Source organism: Mauremys reevesii, linkage group 1 (assembly GCF_016161935.1).
Source record: "Mauremys reevesii isolate NIE-2019 linkage group 1, ASM1616193v1, whole genome shotgun sequence".
In the NCBI taxonomy this organism is placed as follows: domain Eukaryota; kingdom Metazoa; phylum Chordata; order Testudines; family Geoemydidae; genus Mauremys; species Mauremys reevesii.
In genome coordinates, this window is record NC_052623.1 from 287,991,420 (window position 1) to 288,009,112 (window position 17,693).

Here is a 17,693-nt window from a genome sequence, read left to right on the forward strand (position 1 = left end):
CAGAGCTAGAGAAGAGCAGTTCCGCCGCACCTTCACTGGCGGCAAGAAGGAACTGAGGGTGGGGGGAGCGCGCAGCGCCCCTTATACCATGCCAGGCAGGTGCCACTCCAGGGGTCACGGGGCACTCCCCCCTACGGGTACTGCTAGGGGAAAAAATTCTGGCACTGGTGCACGTAGCGAACGCACACCCCTATTGTGGAATACACATGAGCAATCACTCGAAGAAGAGGAAGGCCTGTACTTCCCCAGCCTGTCCAGGACTAGCAGCCGGAGCCTGGCACACAGTAGGAACCCCAAGCTGGGGCACCCTCAGCCCTGCCCCTTCCCAGGTCCAGGCCCAGCATTCAAGAGTTAAAGGAGCCTTGGGTTGGCTCTGTGTGTGTGTTTGTAACAGGTGACCACGGCACCCCTCTGACTATGTGACCTTGGGTGGTCACCCACTTGTCCACCCGTAAAGCCAGCCCTGCCCCTCCCAAAAGTGATGACTCCCTCCTCCCCTCATGTCACTCTCACTTCTTTGCTGCTGCTGGTGGCAGCACTGCCTTCAGAGCTGTGCTCCTGGCCCGCAGTTGCCGATCTCCAACTACCCAGCTCTGTGAAATCTGGTCTCCCTTACAGTAGCCAGATTTCACAGCCCCTGACATGTTTTTCATGACCATGAATTTGGTAGGGCCCTAGTTATATACCATCTCTGATTGACAGATCTTTGCCTCCTGATCAGGGAAGACAAAACTCCGCTTGATAGACTAAAAGGAGTAGGATGTATGAAAAATACTTTCAGAACCATACTTTGTTCCTTACAGCAGGTTGTGAGAAAATACTGATAGTTGAACTGGTTTAGAACTGGATTTCACTATTCGTTTTTACCCAATATTAATCTATTCAAGAACCACTTATTGAAATTTGATAAGTGGTTTATAAATTGCTGACTTAATATATCTCCCTCTAGGTACGGTACATATGTTGTTTTCATTAATATTAACGCAAATTGACACAGAGCCACCAAGAGCAGAACCCACACCATTAGTCTTCTCTTTTATCAGACTCAGTAGTTCTAGCTAGGATTTTCTGCATGTGGTTACAAACACACGGTACCAATGTTCACGTAAACTGAAATTATTTAAAAATAAATAAATTGCAGTATATGACAGGTGACTGGAATTTATGTTGAAAAAAGAATATATATGTGACTCCAAAATTCTAAATAGTAAAATCAGACACGAAATTTAACTGAATACAGCTTTTAAATCCAAACATTCAGTTATTCTGTCATTTTATTCCTCCTCATCTGATCAATATTTCCTGCCTTTGAATTCAATAGACAGAGTATGTGGTGATACTTTATGCCTCCTTGATTTTTAAGAAAGTTCTACATCAGCAGCCAAAAAACCCTGATAGTGTATCATGCAAAAGATTCAGGGAAAAGTCCTCTGATCCAGAATTTCTTGTAAGAGCAGTTGCTTTAGAAACTTTGAATGTCTCACATACACTTTCTTTTTATTGGATTGCATGAAACATGCAGTAATCTATTTGCTAGAAAAAAACTTAACAGCTGGAGAAGAATCAACCATCCAGAAAACTAATCACGAATTTAATTTAGTTTTATCAAACACAAACATTTGTATTGGCAGAGCGATGACAAGAACTTCAGACGTGGCCCTTCCTGGCGAAGACAGTTTCCTCCACGTGAGGTCCATGGAATCAGCATGATGCCTGGCTCCTCAGAAACACTTCCAGCGGGATTCAGATTAACTACAACATCGGGGCAGTCACGAAAAATGACAACTGATGGTATGAAGTGCTTTGGTACTTAACATGAACTTGGGCAATTAGCACTAAGCCTGGAATCAAACAAGTTTAGTATGGTCACAGGTAAAATAGAGGTTTAATCAGCTGGGGGAGGGAAATGCAATGACATGGTGTTCCTCCCCCCCTTAATCTTTTTCAAGTAGTGTTCCAGAATCTCAGTTTGCAGTACTATACTTTTCTTGTCCTATCTGACCCCTCGGCTTAATGATGAAGTAACTGTGGTTGCTAGCAGTTAAATATCAAGACCCTGGGTAAACAGAAGGCAAAGGCCACATTGCAGTTATTGGCAATGTTATCTAGTACCAGTCTTAATTTTCCCTCTAGCCCTTCTACACAGAAAAAGAAACACTATGCACTCATTTCACCACAGAATAGTATTTCATTCTTGATAGTGTTTGTGGTCTACCTGATAATGCTTCTAATTTTCTGTGTTTTCTGTGTCTTGGTATATTGGTGGTAGTTGCTGTGTTTTGCAGCTGTTTAAAGAATTTGGTATAAAAATTTATCCCTCTACATTCCGTGTCTGAGAAGCGTATTTTTAAAAACGTCTTATATAGTAGCACAAATGGCATAAGTTACTAACCGCATCACTAATTCCATTGACTGCACTGCTCATGTTCATGCTTTTCTCTATTCTGTACTTTTTAGTACTAGTGCAAAGTCCTAGGGTAGAAGGGATCAATTTCAAAGGTGGTTTCCAGCTATGAATAAAGGTACTATCTAAGTAGGTACTTACATAACCCTAATCACCACTGGATCTGAACACCGCACATTCTTTAATGGATTTTATCCTCCTAGTACCACTGTGAGGTTGGAAAGTATTATTCCCATTTTACAGCTAGGGAACTAAAGCATGGAGTAGATTAAGTGACTTGCCAAGGTCACCTAGGGTAGGGAGTCTGTTGCTGACATGACAGTTGAGCTCAGGGCTACCTGCCTCCCAGTTCTGTGTCCATTAAGCCAGGCTCCAGGACCATACTTCCCACCTTACTGTGATATGAACATTATTTTGTTATAAACTGTAGTGCACACCTGTGATGCTGTATTAACAATAATAATGGCATCAGTAAGTTGGAAAACCTCTTATTTTTCCTGAAGCAGTCAGATTTTCAACAGTACCTCAGACATGTAGCAACACTAAATGAGTTGTACAGACCTGACCAAACCCAGAAGGTTGGACAGAATGAGCTACATAGTAATTTAACAGTCACATTTTCAGGGAGGGAAAATATATTAATTAATTTTCTTCGTTATTCTAAAGAGGGTTTTTTTCCAATTTGCAGTTGCTTCATCACGATTGCAGAGGTTAGACAGCTCTACAGTTCGCACATACTCATGTTGACAAGGCTAGCAAAGAAGCCAGCACTGAATTGCTGTGAGTATTCACAAAAAGCCAAAATGTACACTATACCCCATATTCACTGACATTACTGGAATGAAAGCCAAGATGGGGTCCATTGCCCCCAGCACGTCTAGTTTATCAAAAAAAAACCCCAAAATCTTAAGTAAGTGGGGCTCAGTCTGGGGGATGCCAGCCTGTTATTCCACCTCCCATCTCAAACAGCAACTTCTCCCTCTCTTTCATGGACATCCCTTCTAATAAACTGGTCATGCCCGCCAAGAGATAAGGATGCTGTTTAAGATGGATAGCTTGTGATGATACTGACCAAGAAAATGTGTTGAGACATCTAGGTGAATTGCTAGTGAGAGCTCAAGAGGAATCTGTGGTCATGGTACATATTAGGGAGAGGCAGGGTCTTGGAGCCTACATTCAACTAATTAGGAGAAAGGCCTGTACAGAGTCAGGCCTCTATGATAGCTTTCTCTAAAGTGCTTCTGGTGCCCGAAGAAGAGAAAGTTTGACAGGAACTTCAGGGTCTCGCTGTATGGATGAGATGATGGTGTAAAAAGGAGGAATTTACATGCATATAAGACACTGGGGAACTTCACTCTAGAGAGGAGCCTAATGAGAGAGAACAGTTACACTAGATTTACTTTAGAAAAAATCAGAGCTATAAACCCGCTTTAGGACATCTTTTGGCTGATGGTTGGCATGAGTTCGAACAAAACATCTCCTGTGGATAAGGTCTTCCAACATTATCAGTTATGAACGTTCTTACACATTCCGCAAAGCACCTGATATTCATCAGTGGCAAAGATAGGATACTGGACTAGATATACACAGGAGTCAGGTCATATGTAGTAGTTCTTATTACTTAAATATCTCATCATTTGTCATCTACACACTGTACTACTTGTACAAATAGACTTCTGAACAAAATACAGCTGTGTGAAAATATATTGTTATCAAATCATGTCTTGCAAAAATAAGAATATGATGAGCACTTCCATTAATATGCCACCATTTCATGCTAATTTTACTTAAATAACAGTTTTCCTTTCCATTTTAAGTTTCAGCAGATAATCATAGGCATTTATAAAGCACCTGTCAACACAGTATTTAGCTGCTTCTATCTTTCTATATACATGTACATAGAGAGAAAGAATAAAAATACACAATAGTGTATTAAACCATGACTTTGGATTACAGCATTACTCGCAAATGAGATGCGTAGGTTTTCCCCCAATGAGTTCAAAAGAAACTTTACACCACACAACCATTGTTCTATATATGCCATGTGTGTTACTGAAACATTAAGAATTGTTTTGTAGCCTTTCACCTGTAAAGCCAGGTGATGTAGATATGACTATTTTTGAGGATCTGGGCTTAACTCTCATTGATTTCAATGGGAGTTAGGCAAGTTGTAGGCAAGCTGAAAATCTCCCCTTTCCTTTACTAGCCATGCAGAGTAGTAAAATAAAATTCACATCATTTTTATATAGTAAAAAACTGTTACAGGTTCAGCAGCGAGTCTGACCCATCCTGCACCTCAGGCTGGTAAATATTTGTATGGAGGATGAGGAAGAAGCATTTCTGTCAGGTTTTTTTTTTTTTGAATGGCAATTGAAGGGCTTAGAATGTTGTAAGTCCTGGGAAATAATGAGCAATCCACTACCAAAGGAAGGGGCAGAGTCTCCATCTCTTAATGTGTTCAGATCAAGACTTTCTGAGGGATATGCTTTAGCCAAACACCTCTTGACGCTTAATACAGGGGTAACTGGATGAAACTTAATGGTCAGAGACATAGAGGAAATCAACCTACATGTTCTAATGTTCCCTTCTGGACTCAAACTCTGAATCGCTTAGGAAAAATTCAGATCTGGTTTCAAACCTTGTGCTCTAATAGCCTCAGTGCATGATCCTGCAAGGATGACAATATAGCCCATCTCTACCCAGAGAACAATGGCTCAGTCATTTAGGGCCCATTGCTACCTCATGACAAAACTCTCATTCAGTTCAATGGGAGCAGGCATTAAGCATGTGTTGCTTTAAGCTTGAAAGGCATAATGCAGAGAGCAAAAATCATAATTTAAAAAATGTTACAATGGTGTGCAACTAAAATTACCCAAATATTGTAAGCCTCCCCTGGATGTAATTTACGGTGACATGCCCCAAAGAGTTTCAAGTTACAATGAATACATGAAGGGCAGGGACTTCAAATACATTAACTTACAATTATCCAATCAGTCTGTTACTGCTGGAGCTCTGTTATTGCCCAAGAACCCAAAAGCTAAAAATAGATAAGCAGCAGCAAAAAATTACTGGAGCTGCATCGTGTTGTGTTTTAAACAAAATACATTTATAGAATGGTATAAAATAAGTTTAATGTACTCTATAGGAGTATTACTACTACCTTGAGAATGAGTGATGCCTAATGGGTCAATGCCTTTGGCCAGTCTTTTGCAATAATATGTTTATTACAAGTCATCTTTCCAGTGAGAAGGATCAATAATTTCTTCCTTTAATTTCCAATTGCCCATCCCTAACATGTGAATGACTAAAATGTTACTAATGTAATACTGGTTTTATTAATTTCTAGCCCACTTTTTATAGAGGGAATATGCTACAGTAATTATTCAGATGGTCTCATTCACTGTTATATGCAACTGCAAAAAATTCAAGGAGGCTAGAAAATGATCTTAATAAAAATGTATACAAAAGCAAATGTGATAACTGTAGCTACAGACAAGCTATATAAAACAAAGGTGAGGATTCTGTTGCATTGTACTGTTAGTGGTATATTTCTCTTGTAAGGTAAATTAGTCTACATAAAAGGGATGACATCCACAGTTGTACTGACCCAGCAGAGTACCCAAATCCAAGCTAATCATATCTGAGGTGATATACAGTTGGTTCAGAGAGGGTAGAAATTAGAGTTCCAGCAACATGTGAGGCAAATGGGAACACTATACTAGGGTGAGCCAAGCTTCCTAAGGAATGAAGAGTTTCCTCAAGGGAAGGGGATGAGTGCCATTTGGACAAAAGAAAGGACTTCAGCAACTTCAGATGAAGGGGATACCTGGAAACTAGATTCTCATAGGCTCCGAGGTGCCAAAGAATAAACTTGACTAGGTCAGGATCGGGAAGAAAGCTCAGTAGGACTTGTAACCTGGCTCAGAAGACAAAACACTTTTATTAGTCTGGTGGTGAAGACCATTCACAGCTAAGGCCTGCAACACTTGCTCGGTTACCGGTGGGTACTGGATTTTTCTGAGAGAGATAATAAAGGGACTTGATTACAGATAACACCCAAGTAGAGATGTACCCTTTCCCATGATTAGCAATGAGCTCTACCAGGATCTTCATAAAAAACTGAGGGAGCAGAAGAGTCCTGAAAAGATGGGTGTGAACTGGCAACAACTGTCTCATAGCTCAAAGCACCGGTATCCTAGGTGGATAGGGACACAAAGATGTATTCCAGCTCCACTGAACAAAGGAAATCACAGTGAAGCATGGACCTAGGATGACTACTCATATGCAACTTGGGCAGCTCACTATTGATTAGACAACAGTCCAGGATAGGGACAAATGACAACCTCCCTCCCAATGTGTGTCACATGAAGAAGTAAACTAAACATACACTCTTGTCTCACTGAGACAGGAAATGGCTGACTTGCATGCTAGAGGGTCTCAGACCATGCAAGACCACCCAACCCTCAAGCAAATGGTACCCGAGAGCCCCATGAAATGGGAGGTGGAGTGATGGGTTTTCTGGTTCTCTCTCCCATGGAGCAAGTTCCAAAGCTTGAAACAGGGAATTGTGTCTCTCCCTCTTTTTCTTTCTTCTCAACTAATCTGTAATTCTGGATTTTTAGAATATTTTTTCTCTTTGGTCCCAAAGAGAAGGAACTTGAATTAGGGGAAGGAGCACTGATGTGCAGACTTTAAGCTTCGAGGCAAAAGAACTAGGTTCTGCAGTGGCTGGACCAAGACTTCATACATAACTAACAGCTTTTGCTTCCTGGTTCAAGTACGTGGAGCCCTAATGCTGTCCGTCCTTGACTATCTGCAGGATGGAGGACATAAAATTTAGTGTATGTAGAGTAAAGATTTTAAGTATACACAACTTTTTTATACTGGAAGGCCTCATATGGCCTTCAAATATATAATATGCTAAATCTATAAGTTTTGTTGTGTTTGAAAAATAATTTCCACATTAGTAAATGATTAATGTGAAGATTTACAGCTAAATTCCATTCTCTCCTATATATTCACAGAAAGAGATGTAAGATTTACAATAAATGAAAATTTAATCTCTCTCTCAAACAAGTTTTGGCAAAACAAGAAAGATAGTATGAAGTGTTGTTATATGTCCAGTGGTCTCACTGTAAATCAAGTCTGGGCAAAAAGGATATACTCAAGAATCTTGCTAATTAATTTTTTTTTTATTTTTTGTCTTTAGATATCATCTCTTTCTTCTACTTTACCTGAAGTGCACTACCACAATTTAGGGGAAAGGAGCAGTAAAGGTCTCTTCAAGAACAGGGTAATTAAGGAAGAGAACACAAAATTTATCAAGCTAAAAAAATGTGATGTTCTTTTCATGTATTAAGTTATTGGATAGTTTAATACAAGAGTAATAAAATACCTAAATCATGTACAAAAAAACAAAAACCCAAGCATCTCTGTCATCATAAATTTGGCAGTAGTGCACAACCAACGGTTTTATCCACTGGAGCCACTCATTTTTTACATTGTTCATCTGTTTTATTGTAATATACTAGCCATCTATGTATTTACTGTGTATTTCTTTTAAAATGTGTATGTAAAGGGATATAAATATGATTTTTTTTAAATAAAATCTATGGTACATGGGGTCCCAGTGCAAACTCTTGACAATACAGTGTCAACAATAATGTTTGTATCTTTCCATTCCACCATTTTTATAGTTTTTTGATTGTAACAGTCAAATTAATAGTTAGAATCTACAACCTGTTCCTGCTTAAAAATCTGTCAATATTTAAAGCTGAACACCTGCCTCTGATGATGTATAAAAGGATGATTTAAACTGGAACTGGAGCCAAAATGGACCTATAAAGTCAAGCAGAAACATCAGATACCTGTAGAAAAGCACTGTGATGGCTCTCCTCTTAAAAACAAAAACAACAAAACTGTTTACAAGAGTCAAAACCAATTACCGAAAAAATATGTATTAAAAAAAAAAATTCTCCTGTGTTACCTGTGGACCAAGAAGAACCTTGCTTTACCAAGAGCCACCTTTTTGTTCCAGCCAGCGTGGGATGTAAAAATCTGAACGTTGCAAAGAAGCTGATGTTCAAGTTTTCTATTAAAAAGAAAATTTAAAAAACGCCAAACCCCACCATTTCTTCATTGTAACAGGGCATTAGACAAATTCCTGTCTAACGTTATGCTTTTAGCCAAGATGGCCTTGCTGAGACTTCTTGAAAGTCAGTTTTATCAGAGGAAATAACTGAAAGACAGAATGATAACATATAGTGTATAAAAGTTTAGAAGAGCAATTATTACCTACTGTGGCTTTATTTGGTGGTGTTAGTGTTGTTTATTCTTTGTTTATATGGGAAGTTTCAAAGTAAAACCTATTTAATAATGTCATTGACCTATTTGCTAATTTTCTGCTGCTTGATTATCTCAAGATCTGTCTTTTAGTTATTTCTTTTAGCATTTTGATCTGCAATGTTTGCACGTACCTAAACATTTGTTTTGTCTATTTTCATTTGACAGATTTCAATCAAATGGTGACAGATTTTTCTCACCCATTGTCAATAAAAATATTCAGTGCTATTTGTGTTTAATATCTACAAGGCTGGGTATATGGTAGCATGGAAAAGCAGTTCGGATGACTGGCACATCTCAAAGCGTAAGAATTTTTTCCCAGGCAGAGATTATCATCAACATGAGCTTAATGTTGAGTCTGCCACTAGAGGGAGCACTAAACTTGCTTATATGTAGGATATGGTGAATTTGATCAAACTGTCAAGCCAGTAAAGCTATAGCATAAAGACATTACTTCAAATTCCTCAGACTTAATTAGCTTTCATGTTAATGTTTCCCCCCTTTTGATTGTTTTAGTGAAAAAACGTAAATAAGTAAAAACAGTGCAAACGCCAACATTTTCAGTTGTTCTTGTCTCTTTTGAGCAAACCCCTCATTATGTTCCAGTCCAGTATTGATTGGGTATTTTTGTAGTTTTCACAGGGTCTCAGCCCAAACCAGGAGCAACACACAGGAGAAATCCCTGTGAATTGAACAAGAAGTTACATACCTGTAGAAGACTAACCCCTAAATCTCTTATTTCTACTCTGGAAGATCAGAGGAGGAAAAACTCATAAATGCTTAAAGCTGGATGTGAACAGTTCTGACCCAGAGCCTCTCTCTAATTATTTCCCCCTGCTGCTGAGTTAGATTGCCATTCTCAAGAAAAACATTAAAAACTTGAAACTGTGGTAGCCATTCAAACCCAGTCTCAGCTATCCAAGCGTCCAGGGTTTTAAGGTGTTCTTTGGCTGGGATAGTTCACAAAGATGTGTCCACCTTATGTATGATTTAGATTCCGGAACATTTATCTCAGCCAACCTAAGATGGCCACAGTTGATGTCACAATATCATTTTACACTCCTTTAGCGCACAGACAAAACACCATAGGGGGCTCAAACACTAGACTTGAACAAAACTTTGAAAGCTGATATTCACAGTCTTTAACAGTGAAAATCACTGCTCTCCTAGGTTCAGGGTACTTAAACTCTTGATAAATTGGTTCTCAGCCAGTAGCCATGCTGTGCCAGGAGCTACATTGTGCTTGGAGTAGGAGGTTACCCCCTATACAAAGGGCCCTCACATGGTTGTGCATTTCATAGACCACCAAACAGCAGTATAAACAAAATACAGTCTGAAACCATACGGTCATGGCCAAACAATTATTTTTGCCTTTTGTATCACCAGTAAAAACCCAGAAACACTTTATAAACAATTTAATTCCTTAATGCACTAGTGAAAATTATCAATTTTGCATCTCTGAGCTCCTATTTATCTCTACACTAATGCACCACCAAGAGTAGTGGTGCAAGTATAATGGAACAATAGCCAAATAAAAGGAATTTCATTTAAAGGGCCCATTCCATTCTCAGATTATGCTTTCTTGGAACCAGCCAAGAAATAACCACACAAAAAAAAGGTCAAACCAAAACAGTATTGAGGTTTGATTTATTGCTTTTTTCCATTATTTGTGCACTTATACTCCCATGCACATTTCATTCATTCTGGTGACAGGCTGCAGACGTGGGTGTTACTTTCGATCTTAGATGACTCAGACTGGCCAGGTTCCAGCTTCCCAGCAATCGAACAGCTAGGCGACGAGAACCCCCGACGTCCCTTTGGAGCTACTGTTGCCAATCCAGTCTTGAGTGTCTGCTATCGCGGGTTACATCTCTCTCTGGCTGCTATTGCTGTAGGTTTATATACAGTTCCAGATACACCTTGATTAGCCTTACAGAGTAATATTTTGGTTCAAGCCTTGTGATTGGTTTCTTACACTCAATCTCACTCATTCCTTACGTATTGATAAAGCTATATTACCAACTGTATTCATGCTTAAGCTAGCCTCTCACATCAGCGAGGACTTCCACTGCTGTTGGTGGTTCAGACAGGAAACTGCAAACCGCACTTTAAGAGCAAGGTGAAGCTGGCAAACAGACACATTCAAAAAAGCAGATGTCGGCGGGGGGCAGGGGGGGGAGACTATGGGCTGCCCCCCGTCCGCTTGGCAGAGGCCAATTCAATGAAAAGGGCTGCATCCAGCTACAACACCAACTGTAATAGTGGTTTGTATCAAACAATCTTTTCAACCCAGACTTATAACCCCAGCGCTATTCACATAGGACACTACAAATCTAGATAATGACTTTTGGGCAGTAGAAACCTGAGCAATAGTTGAACTAACAAACAATCCAGAAAACAAAGACAAAAAAATCCTTTTATCATTTTCTGGAGCTATCTAGGCCTGTTTCATAAAGAATGTGCTTAAGTACTAGGAAGTCTAAGACGATGGGTTCATTCAAAGTGCTGTACATACCCCTATTAAGAGACAGACCTGCTTGAAAAAGCATAAAATAGACAACAGTCAAAGAGTGGGAGTATTACCCTATTTTAGAGGTATGGAAACTGGAGCAGCGAGAGCTTGTGACTTGCCCAAGGTCATGAAGCAAGCCTCTAGAGGCCTAGGCTAGTGCTTTAACCCCTCGGCGTCGTCCTCCCTATAATTACTTTTCCCCCTTCATGGGCATTTTTATTACGTTCTATTTACAAAAGAAAAAAATTAACCCAAAAGGGCCCATTCCATTCTCAGATTACCCTTTCTTGGAACCAGCCAAGAAATAACCACAATGAGGGCCATGTGAGGGCCCTTTTAAATGTTCAGCAATTACACAGGAAAGCAACTAGTATACAACTCTACAGTCCAAACTAATGACTCACAAAGTAGTTCTTATCTGAATAAAGTACAAACAAAACTAGCCTGCTATACTGAATTTTTCATATTCACAAAAATATTTGGCATCTGATTTGGTATCATTTTTCCCCCCGATCTAAACAAGATGCAAGGCAGTGGTGAAGAAGGCTCTGGGTTTATATTAACAGCTGCCATATTTGTTGTACAATGCTCTGCTGTTAGTGTCAATAATTTAGATTTTCTGCAATTTTATACCTCAGAGCTTGACACTACTCTTCAGAAGGGGCAACTTTTGGAGCTTTTCAGTCACTCCATATTAGGCAGTACACTTTAGGTTAACATTAGTTAGCTAATGAAGCACTGCAGCATGCATAGGGACAGCTCTGTCTTCCCTCCAAAGCTACAAATACATGCATAGAGATCATCTTAGATATCTACAAAGACACAGCAAATGCCGTAGAAAGAGAAAACTGCAAAAATGTCATTTTTATAGCCAAACTCAGGAAATTAAGGAGCTGATCCGGCAAACACCCAGGTGAGTGATTTACTGGTCAACAGTACTACTCACATGAGCAAACTTACATGCCTGTCTCATGAGTGAAAATTTTAAACCTGTGCAGAGGGCCTATCCCCTATGTAAGTCCCCCCCTACCCTTTATTTTGAGGTCTTAGGTAGTGGCTAGTCCTGTTGCTAGGCCATGCCTACATGGTGGATTTCACCTGAATTGAACAGGCGAGCAGGATTGTTAATTTATTCATCCTGGTTGGTAAAGCATAAAATTAAATATGGACTCAATTATTATGTGACTCTACTTATTCTATCTGATAAGTGTAGTGGTTTCTTCCAACATATTTGGTCCCAGTCTCACTATTTCATTGCTTTGGTCCAAGGTCTTCATTGCAAGGCAAAAACTTTCTGGAATATTTTACAGTTCCCAGCTATGGCTCCAATCCTGCAAACTGTTCTGCAAAGGCAGAGCTCCTCACTCACCCAGTACAGTTTGCAGGTGCCGGGCCCAAGAGAACATTCAAATGAGAGTCACCTTTATATATTATATATATATATATGGCAGCCTCCCAGCCATTATGATCAGCCTGCTGTTTTATCTGGTTCTAGTATTGTGTCACTAAACAGCCTCCTACCTTTATTCCTTAGTTGATGGCTACTTCCTGGATGTCTTCTTTTTTTGAGGAGATACTGCCCATAGCAAAAAATAAGGTGTAGTCTTATAAATCCCTATAAAAACAATGAGGAGTCCGGTGGCACCTTAAAGACTAACAAATTTATTTGGGCATAAGATTTTGTGGGTAAAAAAAACACTTCTTCAGATGCATGGAGTGAAAATTACAGATTATATAATGCCCAATGACCTCACAAGTGGAGAACCTGATTGAATTTGGCCCTGTCAACACTGGTTCTCCACTTATAAGGTCATTATATAATGCCCACACCTGTAATTTTCACTCCATGCATCTGAAGAAGTGTTTTTTTTACCCACAAAAGCTTATGCCCAAATAAATCTGTTAGTGTTTAAGGTGCCACCGGACTCCTTGTTGTTTTTGTGGATACAGACTAACACGGCTACCCCCGATACATAAATCCCTATAGCTACTCTTTAAAACAAAATATATCCCTCAGCTATGGACCGAACTGGAGATCCCTAAACTATCTTCACTAAGGGACTCTCCCTTAGTGAAGCTATGCTAAGTGAGTCTTTCATTCATTATAGCAACTTTTGAATTCACATATTGCTTAGTGTCATTTTGTATTTCATTACGCATTAAAAACTACCACTTGAAATGCAGAACACACTCAAACGTACAGGCTCTCTCCTTTGACTGGGTTAGCAGCTGCAGCCTGCAATGACCTCATAAATGCATAGGGGTGCTCAAACAACTCTCCGTGATATTCAGCACCTTATGAGACTGACTGCACCATAACTAAGATGGGGCTGAATTTGTCTGGGGCTTACCCAAGGACAGCTCTGCTTTATTGGGGGAGGGGGAAGAGAAGAAGGTCAGAAACGTCTGTAAAAAAGATGCTTGGTGGCTCTTGTTTGTCATCAACTAGCCAACAGTTATCATGTTACGTGGTAGCTGCCAGTGTTTCTGTGTCTCACTGCAAGCCTGAAGCATGTGGTTAGCTCAGCAGCAGTCTACACACACAGAATCTGGTTATCCCTTTCATTATCTTAAGAGTGGCACACACTCTAAAAGGCCAGAAAGTTCCAAATGTCAATGATCCAGTCAACCTTCTGTATCTTATTTGTTTTTAAAATGCTATGAATTAAGGTTATAGTGATGGTCATCCATAATCAGATGTTCACAGATTTTAAAGCTGGAAGGGACTATTATGATTATCTACAATCACCTCCTGCATAACACAGCCCATAGAGCCTCACCCAGTAATTTCTGCATCAAGCCCATAACTTTTGTATGAGTTGGAGATATATTTTAGAAAGATATCCAGTCCTAATTCAGACTTTGTCTTTCCTTCCTTCTTTCCCCTCCATTTGTGACATAACTTTAAAGTAAAGATATACATGAAAAACATCAGGCAAATTAACATGCTCCACCACCAAGTCAATGGCCAAAAAGCCATAAGTCCACAATCAATAAGGATAAAAACTTTGGCTAAAAGCCCGTCTTAATGCAGTGACAAAGTGAAGGCAGCAATTAGGAATAAAAAAATCAACATACAACAAATGGAAAAAGGGGAGGAATAGCAATTGATATAAATTAGAATGTGTGAAGTGTAGAAAATGGATAAGGGAAGCTAAAAACATCAGGAAATCCATGGCTGCTAGGGCTGAGGACAATAAGGCGGCATTTTTAAAGTACATTAGTAATAAAAGAAATCCTAACAATGGTTTAGGCCCATTACTAGGCGAAGATGGTAAAATTGTTAATACTGCTGCAGAAAAGGCAGACGTGTTAAATAAATATCTGCGTTTTATATTTGTATTGAAGCAAGATTATGCACTTGTATTGTCCAGTCCATTAGTCCAGCGGATGTTAAGCAACATCTACTTGTGATTAACATTTTCAATTCAGTAGGCGTGGATAACTTTCAAAAAACTTCCAGAAGAGTGGAGGAATGTGCCAATATTCAAAAAGGACAAGTAAGATGAACTGGGTAAATATAGGCTAACTAACCAGAACTCAATGCTGGGCAAACTAAAGGAAAAGCTGACATAGGATTCAACAGACAAAAAAACTGAAGGATAGGAATGTAATTAATGCTAGGCAAAATGGTTTTATGAAATTAGGTCTTGTCAAACAAACCTGATTTCATTTGAAAAAGTTTACAAGTTTGGTTGACAAAAGTAACAGCAAAATACATAAGTGATTTTGACAAAGTATCATATGACATTCTGATTAAAACAATTAACAGTATATGATTATCAATAAAGCACAGCTAAATGAATTAAGAACTGGCTAAAAGACAACTGTCAAAAAGTAATTGTCAATGGGGAATCATCATCAAATGGAGATATTTCCAGTGGGAATCCACTGGGATCAATATGATACCTGATCCAATTCAACATTTTCATCAGTGAGCTGAAAGTAAATATAAAAATCACTAGGGATCCAATTTGCAGATGACAAAGATTGGTGAAATGGTAAATAATGATGAGGACAGGGCAGTCATGCAGAGCAATCTGGATAATTTGGTAACTGGGGAATATGCAAACAAAATACATCCAAATGCAAAAGTTATAAATCTAAGAACAAGTACTCCTGGGGGAATTCTGCGCTACTGCGTGTGCGCACATTTAATGAGCCCCACAGATTTTTAATTTTTCATGCAGAAAGAGCTTCTGCCAAAATATTGCCGCAGGTCCACCTTTTCCCACCAGAGGGTGCTGTGGTGACAGAACAAAATTGCAGCTCCAGACCAGCGAGGGAAGAGAGAGTGCTGCCTTCGCAGCGCTTGTCACGCCAGATCAGGAGACGGGGCTGTGGGTGGGGGGGGCAGACAGGGGCTCATAAGGGCTAGTGGGGGAGGACTGGGGCAGGGGCTGAATGGAAGTGGAGGTGCAGAGACACATGGAGACAAGGGGAGGTGGGGCAGAGCTGCATAGGGACGGGGAGTGGCTGGGTGAGGGCACAGAGACTGGGGCGGATGTGCCTGACTGAATGGGAGAGGCCAGGGGTCAGCCAGGGTCTGCATGAGGGAAGCTCCTTAACAATCCCTCCCTGCCCCCTCCCCCCAAAAAAACCCCACAATCCTGTTTCATACTTTTCCCACCTACACCCAACAACCCTCCAAGTTCACACCCAGGCTCCTTCCCAGCAATTTACCTCCCTCTCCCTCAGCTCCTCTGTTACCCCTGACTCCCCCAAGCCTTTGCTCTGCTTCAGAGGGGTGTGGGCAGGGGCGGCTCCAGGCCCCAGCATGCCAAGCGCGTGCTTGGGGCAGCAAGCCGCGGGGGGCGCTCTGCCGGTCGCCGGGAGGGCGGAAGGCAGGGTGCCTTCGGCGGGATGCCTGCGGAGGGTCCGCTGGTCCCGCGGCTTCGGTGGACCTCCCGCAGCTGTGCCTGTGGAGGGTCCGCTGGTCCCGCGGGTCCACCGAAGCCGCGGGACCAGCGGACCCTCCGCAGGCACACCTGCAGGAGGTCCACCGAAGCCGCGGGACCGGCGAGCGGCAGAGCACCCCCCGCAGCATGCCACCATGCTTGGGGCGGCGAAATGTCTAGAGCCGCCCCTGGGTGTGGGCAATATGGTTCTGTATTGTAGTTTAAATGAATTATTACTTAGAGTTCTGTATTAATATGTGTAGTAAGGAATCCGTCAAAAAACATTTCCTGAGTCTTTTTTTGTTGTCTGTATTGTTACGGACGTACTTGTTCACAGGTATTTTGAAATAAATGACCAAAAATAACAAACTGGTGTGATTATATTATTGTGACAAAATATGCAGAATTGTAAAATATTGTGCGCAGAATTTAAGTTTTTGGTGGAGAATTCTACCAGGAGTAGAACAAGGAATGCAGGCCAGACCTATAGCATGGGAGTCTGTATCCTGGAAAAGATTTAGGGGTCATAGTAGAGCAAATCAACATAAGCTCCCAGTGCGATGCTGTGGCAAAAAGTGCTAATGTGATCTTTGTATATATAAACAGGGAGTAGGAGTTGGGAGGTGATTTTATCTCTTCATGCAGCATTGATGAAACTGATATTGAGATAATGCATACAGTTCTGGTGTCACACTTTAAAAAGAAGCTGAAAATTTGTGGAGACATGCAGAAAAGAGACACAAAATTGATTCAAGTGCTGGAGAAAATGCCATATAGCGAAAGTCTTAGCTCAATCTGTTTAGTTTATCAAAAAAAGGTTGAGAAGTGATCAAGGGAAGCGGTGGATTCTCCCACTCATCTAATCGAGTCTGGATAATACTTTACTGGAAGATCTGCTTTAGCCAAACGAGTTATTGTGCTCAATGCAGGGGTTACTGGGTGAAATTAAGAATGTGTGTTATACGGTAGTCAGACTATATGATCTGATGGTCCCCTCTGGCCTTGAACTCGATGAATTTATGAACCCTCTTTACAGGTCTCTGTTAAAACTCTCTACTGTAAGTATCTACTTCTTATCTGTCTAAACCTCCAGTATAATACAAATGACAAATGCTGCCAAAACTCAAAATGTTTCACTGTCCATGATATGACAGAGAAAGCAGCAACAGTTTTGTAGTAATAAAATTAGTGCCAGGTTATTTCAGATTTCTAAAATATGTTCTATAACGGTGTTGCCAAATACAAAATTTCTTCATGTATTCCAGACGTTCGGAAGTTTACCATTAAAAGACACTGTATGATGGATAAAAGTCACATTATTTTTTTTTCTTCAGTACTTCTTCTACATGTTTAAACACACCAGGATCCTCAATGGTTGGAGTTATCTGAGAGAAGAACATACATAAACATATGATAGAGAATTGCCAAATACCATTGGTTCAGTATCTCCTCTAATGCTAATTTTTCTAAAGTAATCAAGAAGAAAGCATTTATAAAGATTCTGAAGATAAAATATACCAGGCAAAAATAAAATGAC

At 40.3% G+C, this 17,693-nt stretch overlaps 2 protein-coding genes and 1 long non-coding RNA gene across 5 annotated transcripts in view; 1 reads left to right on the forward strand and 2 right to left on the reverse strand.

Annotated features, from left to right (window-relative positions):
* The window catches only part of PPFIA2 (PTPRF interacting protein alpha 2), a 618,303-nt gene extending 608,837 nt beyond the window's left edge, over positions 1–9,466 (forward strand). Inside the window, exons 31-32 of the mRNA XM_039497350.1 lie at positions 1,632–1,791; positions 7,614–9,466. Coding sequence (XP_039353284.1) covers positions 1,632–1,791; positions 7,614–7,642 — 189 coding nt within the window. The 3' untranslated portion in view covers positions 7,643–9,466. The remainder of the gene's footprint in view (positions 1–1,631; positions 1,792–7,613) is intronic.
* On the reverse strand, positions 1,566–9,963 carry LOC120379825. Of its 2 annotated transcripts, none has more exons than XR_005587610.1 (2): positions 9,456–9,963; positions 1,566–1,841 (listed from the first exon to the last, which is right to left on the reverse strand). It is a non-coding gene; the product is annotated as an uncharacterized LOC120379825 (long non-coding RNA). The 2 variants fall into 2 exon arrangements; XR_005587608.1 differs by lacking the exon at positions 9,456–9,963 and adding an exon at positions 2,393–4,258.
* Positions 9,964–16,460: 6,497 nt separating this feature from the next.
* The window catches only part of ACSS3 (acyl-CoA synthetase short chain family member 3), a 119,250-nt gene continuing 118,017 nt past the window's right edge, over positions 16,461–17,693 (reverse strand). For both annotated transcript variants that reach the window (XM_039520722.1, XM_039520720.1), the window contains one exon: positions 16,461–17,541. In XM_039520722.1, coding sequence (XP_039376656.1) covers positions 17,473–17,541 — 69 coding nt within the window. In that variant the 3' untranslated portion in view covers positions 16,461–17,472. The remainder of the gene's footprint in view (positions 17,542–17,693) is intronic.